Source organism: the organism of the source record quoted next, unplaced genomic scaffold (genome assembly GCF_019419815.1).
Source record: "Pyrus x bretschneideri cultivar Hongxiangsu unplaced genomic scaffold, Pyrus_bretschneideri_v1 Contig33, whole genome shotgun sequence".
Taxonomy (NCBI): Eukaryota; Viridiplantae; Streptophyta; class Magnoliopsida; order Rosales; family Rosaceae; genus Pyrus; species Pyrus x bretschneideri.
In genome coordinates, this window is record NW_025999646.1 from 4,404,232 (window position 1) to 4,414,782 (window position 10,551).

Here is a 10,551-nt window from a genome sequence, read left to right on the forward strand (position 1 = left end):
CTTGGTAATTAGGGCATGGCACGAACCCACATGACCTACAATAAAACCTGCTCTGATATCATGCCAGACAAAGAGACGGGTCACTGACCATATTAATATTGTTCTAACTTAACCAACTATTACTAGATGTTGAATTTTATGACAAAAGAGCTTCGATGTTGTTAGAAGTGAAACCATACACTTATATGTTATTTTATTTTCTTAGTTTCCCAATATGAGAATTATATTCAGCAAACTCTTTTAATCACCCTACTCCCAATTAATTTAACTGGAACTTCAATTATCCATATCTGGGGCACGAATATGGACATGATATGATTCAAATTTTAAGATGTCCAAATGGCGTTTTCTTGCAAGGGTAATACTAGAGAGATTAAATTTGGAGACTAAATTTGCAAACTAAATGATGTGTCACAAATAAAAATAAGCACGTTTGTCAATGCGTAAGTAATAAACTAATCATAACCTTCCATGTCCTTTAATTTCCAAAATTTATTCTCTACATTTAGTTTCCCTACTATTACCATTTTCTTGCAAACTAAATTTCCTATACATACAATATCAAACTGAAAGTTAATCTTAACTAAAACAAATATGATCTTTTAATCAATTAATAAAGAAAGCTTGTATAAAATAAAATATGTACGCTTAAAATTAAAAGATAAAACAATACGTACTGAAAGGAAATTTGAATGGAAGTTAACAAAGGTGGTGCTTTAGCATTACAACAAAGTCTGAGTGGTAATGCACATATTTGTGTGCAGGGAGAGGCAAACAGATTTCTAATTGAATGTTAAAGATCTAGATCATGTATACAAGCACGGTAATGCACACATGACTTAAAAGGCAGAGACTGAGTAATCGTTATATACGATTAACCGGAATATCTAATCGCAAGCTTTAAAATAAATAAAATAAAAGTTAATATTTTATTCATTATTCTTAAGATTTTTTACATTAATAATAAAATAAATAACCAACAAGTAACTGGCCAAGCTAGCACATCAAAATGTGATGACTAGCTAGCCCTTATTATCCTTGCACACATACATAAATTCATATAGCCTTATTTTATCTTCGCAATGTCGACCGAATATAAGTTCATTATCTGCTGATCAGTAATTAATCTTCGATCACGCATAACTGCACATCCCATACGCACATGAACTGCCTTTCTTGCACTTATTGTTGCAGCCACCACAGTTTTTCCTGTCAGACCTTGGATTCACACACTTGCCTTTGCAGCATATCTCTGCGTACTTGCATTTTTTCCCACACTTACCACAGTTTACTCTGTCTGTGTTCGTGTTCACACATTTCTTCTTGCAACAATCTGGGCCTCCGCTGCCCGAGACCCGACAAACGCTAGGTTTTTTGTCGCATGTCATCACCGCCGCCCTAGAAGCAAGGAAGCGGCTTGTTCCCCTCAGAGAAGTGCTTTTTTCTAATTGGCTTTTGGTTTCATCATTTGGATCATTGTTTTCCTCTTCGAAGAATGATTCTTCTTGGCCTGGGATTGCAGATAGAGTGCTAATGGTTAAAGTCAGTAGCATGGCAAGAACAAGCAAAACCTTGAAGGCTTTCATGATGCAAGTTTAATTTGTTGGTGAAGCAGAGAGATCTCAAAAGGGAAAAGTTGATGAAGGAACGTTTATGATGTTTTTTTGGATGGATAAGCACATGGATTTGCAGAAGTATTTATAGAGAAAAATTTATCGTGGGGGCTAGTTGATAGAGGTCAACGAGTTCGATATCATTTGAAAACCAGGGTTGCATGTATTAGTTAACTTGTATAATTTGAGAGTATTCATGATGTCCTTAATGCGTTGGTCTAATTCAAATGGCTACAAACAAAACGTTTTAAGTAAACAAAGTTAGGCTTCCAAAGAAACATTATACTCGAAATTAGGTCAGTATGAACTTATACATGAACGAAGAAAGGAAACTAAGTCGCTGAGTTTGCTCATAGGCTGACGGTTAATTCATCACACTCATGATGAATCATTAGATTTATAATTTGCTTGGGTTATTCATCAGACTCATGCATGTATATATGTTGGCAATTACATGCGAGCTCAGGCGCCCGCCGTATGATTTCTCAAGGGTCCAAGAAACCAAAATTAGTCCATTCTCCAAACCGGGAAACCGTTACAGAAGCACTTCCACTTGTGGAGCCTTATATTGACTTTTTTTTTTTTTTTCCTTTCTGTTGATACTTCTCGAATCATATAAGTAATGGGTAATGTTAGGGAGATCATCTATTTATATTATATATTGTAAATCATATGACATGGTTGTTAGTGGTTAAATCATAAGAAATTTCAAGGAAGGTTGTTAGTGGTTAAATCATGAGAAGTTTCAAGGAAGGTTGTTAGTGGTTAAATCATAAGAAGTTTCAAGGAAGGTGACCATAGGGGCCTGTTAGATTAGAATTCTTAACTCTGGATTTTTTTTCGTAGTTACTATTTCTTGTATATAGCAAGTAGTAACCAATTGTAATTAGTATAAGATTCAATTAAAAAAATCGTTATAGACTATATATATTGTACAGATATATATATATATATATATATTGTATCGTACTATTATGCATCGATCAGAATAAGAAGTCACCAACCAATTTATTTCCATAGATTTGGCTCTCGCAAAAAATATAAGTATATGCAAATTTTTAATGACTATATATATACACGTGTGTGTCACTTCATTATATGATAGGGCAATGTTTACTTTGTTTTGTGCAGTTGTCCTTAATTATTTTCCTAAAACTACAATAAATGTAACTTGCAAAAATTTGCTCCTTTAATCCACTTTTAGAGTTTTGCCTATATGTGATTAATTTGAACTAAATCTTACAAGATAAAATTCCAAACTACTATGGGTCAGTGATTCTAAATCTCAAAGGATCAAGGACTAGCAAATGATGAAACAAAACGTGTCAGATTAATTTGTTTGGCGTTAATTCAGAATAGAAATAGTAAAGCACAATTCCCAATCTAGATATACGAAAGATTGCTCATGGACCAGGACTAGTATGCGTGGGACAGTGAACATTACATGGACACACACATCAGAATTTTGGCCGAAAAATGTATAGATAATTGGTAAAGGTCTTAGAATAATATAATTCTTCAAGTTCATTGCATTTTTAATCAACTATTTAATGGATAAAAATTTCAGAGGATATATATATAACATATACTATAAGATCCCTTCTCTTTGTTGGTTACATAAGATTGTTATGTAAGCTGTCATGATGTGACAGGATAAATGTATAGCAGTAATATACTGTGAACTAATCATGCATAATGGCACATCCCATAAACACAGAAGTCTCCCTTCTTGCACTTCTGATTGCACCCACCACAATGTTTCTTGTCAAACGATGCATTGACGCACTTACCCCTGCAACAGATCTCAGTGTACTTGCATCTGTAGCCGCAAATCCCACAGTTGTACCGATCAGTCTTCACGTCAACACATTTCTTCTTGCAGCAGTCTGGCCCCAGGCTGTTCTTCGCACGACAAATCCTGGGAAAGTTGTCGCAAGTATAACTGGGCAGTGGTATATTTTTATGATGATTATAAAGAAAACGGCTCACTCGTCTTAAAGAAGTAGTTGCTTCTGCTTCATCTGGTGTTTGAGGCAATGTAGTTGCTTCTGCTACAGTACTAGTCTGCATTTCCACGTCTTCGATATGATCATCGTGGAAATTTGCAGCTCCAACAATGGTCATTGCTGCTAGGAGAGTAAAGAAGGTGTTAATCAACTTCATGGCCATGACTAAATAATATCTGAAAGTTATGAAATATTTGTATGGAAAGATGTTTTTGAAGAAGAAGAGTGTATACTTATTGTAGGGTGTCATTGGAATGTGTGGGTTTTATAGAAACACTGGGGAAGGAGAGAGTTGACAAATGGAAACTGGATGTACAAGTCTTGCTTTATTTGTGTGGCTTAAAATGATGATGGTCTAAATTCAATAGGCTACTTGTATTTTATAAATTACTAAATATCTTATACGTACAGAAATCATTTGATTGACAAGAAAGAAAAGTTGTCCTCCCTGCGATTCTGATTCTGTATCCCATCGTAAAGTTTAAGATACAAAAGTTCAAATAAAGAAAAATGCAAAAATTATCCTTTTCCTCACATTCACAGCCATGATAAATTTGTGTAATATTTAATTTCACCCCATAATGAAACTTAAGAAGAAGCGTATTGGCGTTTTAAGATTCATATAACCGCCTTCATTTAGCGAGATAAGATTATGTTGTTGTTGATGAAACTTAAAGGAGCAGGGAAAATGAAGAAGGGAATAAAATCTGATTTTTCCTACTTCCATTAAAACAAGCCAGACATGATTCCCTAATCTGGAAAGAAAAGCACATATACTCAACAGCCAAATACTGCTAGAGAAACTTTTTCAGGCTGAGAAATTAGTGATCAACAATTTTATATCTGAAGCCCTATACAATTCTCCTTCTACAATTCCAGCATATGTAATTGCTATTTTCCTTTTTCTTTTTTGGGATTTTTCTCATTGACTTTGTTATCACTTCAGAAAATTGACAGATTCACCACCCCTCAAACAACATTGCTTGACAGAGTGACGATGATTAGTTATCAAAGCCTGATTATCCTCAGTTTTTTTATTTTTCCTCTCCCTACATCATGCAATCACCAAGGGAACACTTGGAGCCCTGCAGACATTGAAGTCACAACACACCGTTACCTAAGAAACGTAAGATTTTCATTTACATCGGAGTCATTCATTTTTATAACTAGCCTCTCTTCTTGTGTCATTTTTTTAATCGCGCAGGCATTTTTTGATGCCCATTTTAATGATAGGATGGGAACTTTGTATGGTGGTATACATCGCACTTTTGGGATGCATACCACCATACAAGTAAGTCTCAAACTCTTTGTAGTTGATTAAAAGGCTGTAGCAAAATGATAAAGTGTAAATAGTTTTATATAATAATATGTCTCGTTGCTTTACTAATTATGTGATTGAAAAGATAGACACATTTATTTAACCGATGACTAGATAGCGTTTATCAAGTTAGTATTTTGGCAGGTCGCTTGTACCAAATAAGTATGTATCGTTACCTATATCTCAAGTTTACATATGATGATTAATAATTGTGACGGTGACGGGAAAAACAAGATTGTTTTTCCCAGTAAGTAGGAATTAATTATGAGAATTAATGATCAATTTTGTATGGTTTTTCAGATGCTTGCCATCTTTTGGCGACCTAAGGAAGGAACAAGATGGTTTGTCCATTAAGTACGTAAAGATATGCCATCATCTTCTAGGCTACGCTCTAATTACTCTAATGGATTAAATATAAAATAATGCATGATGCAGTGGAAATAAAAAGAAACATGTACACTACTTCTCCTTGATCATTTTGAATATTTTCAATGAAATATTTATTTCACAAATTTAACAGTCAAATATAATTTTAAATATACAATCATCACATGATAGTCGTACAATAATTGTATTACGTACATATAAGTATTGTAGTCAAATTCTAATATTAGAGTTTGTTTATCTCAATCATACAATACCTCAAAACATTCGTCCCGAGAAATTAAACTTAAAATATCTTTTATTATTGAGAAGAGAAATCCAAAATATTAAATCTGGGCCATAAACTGCAGGCCTAAGCCTCAAATTCTAGCCCAGGGTCTACACACCTAGCCTGTGTACTTGGGCCGAACTCATGAAAACATGGGATGGTCCAAACTACCTACGGCGTCGTTTTCAATCCGCACCTTCCGGCGCTCCGGGCAGCAATGGCAACCGCGAGTCTTTAAGCTCCACGCCACCAGATGCAATGGCCGTGTAATCGCAATTCGCAACCCAGCAATCTGGAGAAGGCGGAGAGAGAAAACGAAACCAGAGGAGGGGAGCAACCAGCCATGGCTGGCTCTGCCGCAGTGGACGGTGTCGCAGCGACGGCGCTCCGCTTGGTGCTGCAGCGCGTCCAGTTGGCAGCCGAAAAATCAGCGCGTAAATCCCAGGAGATCCGAGTGGTGGCGGTGAGCAAGACGAAGCCAGTCTCCGTGCTCCGTCAAGTGTACGACGCCGGCCATCGCTGTTTCGGCGAAAACTACGTCCAAGAAATCGTCGAGAAAGCTCCTCAGGTACACCATACAGGCGTACACTCCTGCCTCTCTCTCTCAATCTCTCTCTGTATTGAAAGATATTGACTATTTAGTGATTGTTACAGCTTCCGGAGGACATTGAGTGGCATTTCATTGGAAATTTGCAGAGCAACAAAGTAAAACCCCTTCTAAGTATGACTATTTTCTCTCTCAAATTGTACTTTAAGACTTTGCTAAGTAACCCATTTGGTCTCCAAAAGCAGTAAGCATTTCTGGCTTTTTTTTTTTTTTTTTTTTTCTTTGGAAATTGTGCAGTTGGTGTACCAAACCTTTCAATGGTGGAGAGTGTGGATGATGAGAAGGTAGACACTTTTTCTAGTAACACCATTTTCTGTACATTGTATGCAGAGTTACTCTTATGTTTCGGGTGATGGGTCTCAAAAAATTAATGGGATTTGGTATTAGTTTTGTAATTCTAGTAAAGATTGTACCTTTTGTGTTGTTGTTCTTTGTAAAAATTTGTCAAGCTTGCTTAAATCCTTGGTGCCCCATTTGGATTCCCATTGGAAATTGAATTTACAGCCTTACGGGTTCTGCGCTGTATGTTATATTGCTCTAGTGTTAATGATTGGGGCAGTTCAAGAGCAGCAGCAGCAGCCATTGTTAATTATCTGTAATTGGGGAAGCTCGTGTTTTCTTATGGATAATTCTGTTTAGCTGTTCCAGAAGCTGCTTCGTTGGTTTTTAGTTAACTTCAGCTCGTATGTTTTGCAGATTGCAAATCGTCTTAATCACGTGGTTGGTAGCATTGGGAGAAAGCCTTTGAAGGTGTTGCTCCAAGTGAATACGAGCGGAGAGGAATGTAAGTTCCTAAATATGAGCCTCCCTTTTCATAGATACTGCAGGAAATGCATGCTCGAGGATAGTTTATGCTTGCATTGTTATCCGTTGTCAAGAATCCATGGCTTTCTGTATTTTAGCCAATTTGTTGTTTTTCTTTGTAGTTTTGACATAACATCTGATCTCTGTATAATACAATGGTAGCAAAATCTGGCGTTGAGCCCTCTGGATGTGTGGAGCTTGCAAAGCATGTAACTTTGGGTTGTCCAAACCTTGAGTTTTGTGGTCTAATGACAATTGGGATGCTTGATTATACTTCTACACCGGAAAACTTTAAGGTGATGCTCCAACGGACTACATGTAAATCTTTCTCCAAAGTTTCAGTTTCTCGGGTTTATTGGCAATTCTCAAATCAAATTGTCATTTGGGACAAAAAAGGGTTAGCGGTGACCATTGAATAAGTTTCTTTTGTTGTCAGACGTTGGCGAACTGCAGAACTGAGGTTTGCAAGGAACTTGATATACCAGAGGAGCAATGTGAGCTTTCAATGGGCATGTCTTCAGATTTTGAGCTAGCTGTAAGGACTAATCTTAAGCTATCCTAGCATGTTTTCACCACTCACCAGTGAAGTTTCTTCACTAATGGAAAAACTTGGTTTTGCAGATTGAAATGGGCAGTACAAACGTGAGAATTGGATCTACAATATTCGGGGCGAGAGAATATCCAAAGAAACAATCAAATTAGCTGGGCAAACTTGATTTATGTTCTTGTATTTCTGTGCCAAGATTTTGGCAGATTGTAGTAAGAGTTCTATGCCATTTGAAGGCTGGATATACAAATCAAACCGTATCATGTAACTTGAACAGATGAAATCGAATGAATAAATCCTATTTAGTACCGACTAGTGACTACTCTAGTAGTGTCATTATAGTTTTTTATTTTTACAAGACGCGATGTACTGTAAACTACTCTAATCTACGAAAGAGGAGATTGGAACTTTGAGCGCAAGAAGGCGTTCGCATTTTAACCAAAGCGGCAAGCAAACTGCATCCTCATTTCCTGCAGATCAAATTCCTTCGGAATTTGGTGGAAAATGGCAATGGATCTGTTCGCGTTGATCTATTTATATTTGTGTCGTGTTTGTTTGTACTAATACACAGTTACGTTACGTATTATGTAATCTTCTTGTTGCCTACCCACCCTCTTTTAACTCCTCAGTAATCACTAGCATGAGTTATGAACAAGCTGAGCAGCTCTTTCTTAAACCCCCTAATACCACCACCGCAAGCCACCGCGACTGCCACCACCAAAACTTTCAACGCCGTCATCAACCGCCTCTCGTCCCAAGGCTCTCACCACGAAGTCCTTGCCACGTACTCCTCCATGCTCAAAACCAACACACCTCCAGACTCCTACACCTTCCCTAATCTTCTCAAAGCTTGCACCTCCTTAAACCTGTTTCTGTGTGGCCTCTCGCTCCACCAATGCATCGTCGTTAATGGGTTCTCTTTGGATGCCTACATTGCTTCTTCTCTGGTCAACTTTTACGCCAAATTTGGACGCGCCCAAAATGCCCGCAAGGTTTTCGACGTAATGCCCCAGAGAAATGTTGTTCCTTGGACTTCCATTATTGGATGTTATTCGCGTGCCGGAAATGTTGGAGTTGCGTTTGAGATGTTTAGGGAGATGCGGCGCGAAGGAGTTCAGCCCAGTTCGGTTACTCTGTTAAGCTTGACCTCCGGAGTTTCGGAGCTGCCTTATTTGCAGTGTTTGCATGGTTGTGCAGTATTATATGGTTTTGAGTCTGACATTACTTTGGTGAATTCAATGTTGAATGTGTATGGTAAATGTGGAAGAGTTGAAGATGCTCGAAACTTGTTTGAGTGTATGAATGCAAGAGACATAGTTTCATGGAATTCCTTGATTTCAAGCTATTCCCAGGCTGGAAATATCAGAGAAGTATTCCGGCTTTTGTATACGATGAGGGTTGAAGGAATGGAGCCTGATAAACAGACGTATGCATCTGCTGTGTCCGTGGCTGCCATGCAGAGTAGTTTGAAATTGGGAAAGTCAGTGCACGGACAGATTTTAAGAACTGGATATGAATTGGATTCCCATGTCGAAACAGCGCTCATAGTTATGTACTTGAAATGCAGGAACATCGACACTGCATTTCATATCTTCGAAGGGACGAGGAATAAGGATGTGGTTCTGTGGACGGCCATGATGTCAGGGCTTGTGCAAAATGATTCTGCGGACAGCGCACTAATTGTTTTCTCTCAAATGTTAGAATCAAGAACAGTGCCATCTAGTGCGACTGTAGCTAGTGCTCTTGCAGCTTGTGCGCAACTGGGTTCTTTTGATATGGGAACCTCGGTTCATGGTTATGTGCTGAGGCAAGGAATGAGGCTAGATATCCCTGCCCAGAACTCCCTTGTAACAATGTATGCAAAGTGTGCGCGTTTGGAGCAGAGTCGTGCTGTTTTCGAAAGAATGGGCAAAAGAGATTTGGTTTCTTGGAATGCCATGATTGCTGGATATGCTCAAAACGGCCATTTACGCGAGGCTCTGCTTCTCTTCTCCGAGATGAGGGCAACCCTTCAGAAGCCCGATTCTTTAACTGTGGTCTCCCTTCTCCAAGCTTGTGCTTCCATTGGGGCACTCCATCAAGGAAAGTGGATCCACAACTTTACCATTAGAAGTTGCCTTAGACCATGCATTTTGATAGACACAGCTCTGGTTGACATGTACTCAAAATGCGGTGACTTAGATAGAGCTCACAGATGCTTCGTTGAGATGTCAGGCCCGGATTTGGTCTCATGGAGCACAATTATTTCCGGTTATGGTTGCCATGGAAAAGCAAAGACCGCGTTGAGGATGTATTCAGAGTTTCTGCTCACTGGAATTAAACCAAACCATGTCATCTTCCTGTCAATTCTTTCTGCTTGTAGTCACAATGGGCTTGTTGACACAGGCTTAAGCATATACCAGTCAATGATTGCAGACTTTGGCATTGCCCCGAGCCTTGAACACCGCGCTTGCATTGTTGATCTTCTCAGTCGAGCTGGACGGGTAGAAGAGGCATATGACTTCTACAAGAGGGTTTTTCAAGAACCGGCAGTCGATGTCTTGGGCATACTTCTTGACGCTTGTCGAACGAAGGGTAATGAGGAACTGGGGAACATTATTGCCGGAGAAATTCTGATGTTGCGACCTGGGGATGCTGGAAACTACGTGCAATTGGCACATAGCTATGCTTCGATGAACAGATGGGATGGCGTGGGCGAGGCATGGAGCCAAATGAGGTATCTTGGCTTGAAGAAACTCCCAGGCTGGAGTTGTATTGAGTTGCACGGGACGATCACTACATTCTACACAGATCACAATACAAATCCTCAGTTTGATGATATCGCGTCGATGTTGAAAATGTTAAGCGAGGGAATGAAGAAACCGAGCACTAACAACGAGAGTTGAATGATAAATTTCTGAACTTGTTAACTACATTCTTTACGGATCACCAATATAAATGCATGACATTCTACTTTTAAACTGATACACTCGGAGATATCCAATTCCTATTTCAAGTCGGACTG

General features: G+C 38.6%; 3 protein-coding genes and 1 pseudogene across 3 annotated transcripts; 2 read left to right on the forward strand and 2 right to left on the reverse strand.

Moving 5' to 3' along the window:
* Positions 1-910: 910 nt before the first annotated feature.
* On the reverse strand, positions 911-1,739 carry LOC108867309 (stigma-specific STIG1-like protein 1). Its single transcript, XM_018647718.2, has one exon. It carries the CDS (start codon positions 1,584-1,586, stop codon positions 1,134-1,136), a length of 453 nt encoding a protein of 150 aa, XP_018503234.1. The 5' UTR covers positions 1,587-1,739; the 3' UTR covers positions 911-1,133.
* A 1,424-nt stretch (positions 1,740-3,163) lies between these two features.
* On the reverse strand, positions 3,164-3,839 carry LOC103948204 (stigma-specific STIG1-like protein 3). The gene has a single exon (XM_018647717.2). It carries the CDS (start codon positions 3,780-3,782, stop codon positions 3,300-3,302), a length of 483 nt encoding a protein of 160 aa, XP_018503233.2. The 5' UTR covers positions 3,783-3,839; the 3' UTR covers positions 3,164-3,299.
* A 1,887-nt stretch (positions 3,840-5,726) lies between these two features.
* On the forward strand, positions 5,727-7,855 carry LOC103948207 (annotated as a pseudogene).
* A 224-nt stretch (positions 7,856-8,079) lies between these two features.
* LOC103948206 (pentatricopeptide repeat-containing protein At4g04370) lies at positions 8,080-10,523 on the forward strand. The gene has a single exon (XM_018647719.2). The coding sequence runs from the start codon at positions 8,195-8,197 to the stop codon at positions 10,430-10,432; it is 2,238 nt and encodes a 745-aa protein (XP_018503235.2). The 5' UTR covers positions 8,080-8,194; the 3' UTR covers positions 10,433-10,523.
* The last annotated feature ends 28 nt before the right edge of the window (positions 10,524-10,551 follow it).

Excerpts from the sequence above, each read along its gene's own strand:
- LOC108867309 (XM_018647718.2), bottom strand. The coding sequence starts at position 1,586 with ATGAAAGCCTTCAAGGTTTTGCTTGTTCTTGCCATGCTACTGACTTTA.
- LOC103948204 (XM_018647717.2), bottom strand. The coding sequence starts at position 3,782 with ATGGCCATGAAGTTGATTAACACCTTCTTTACTCTCCTAGCAGCAATG.
- LOC103948206 (XM_018647719.2), top strand. The coding sequence starts at position 8,195 with ATGAACAAGCTGAGCAGCTCTTTCTTAAACCCCCTAATACCACCACCG.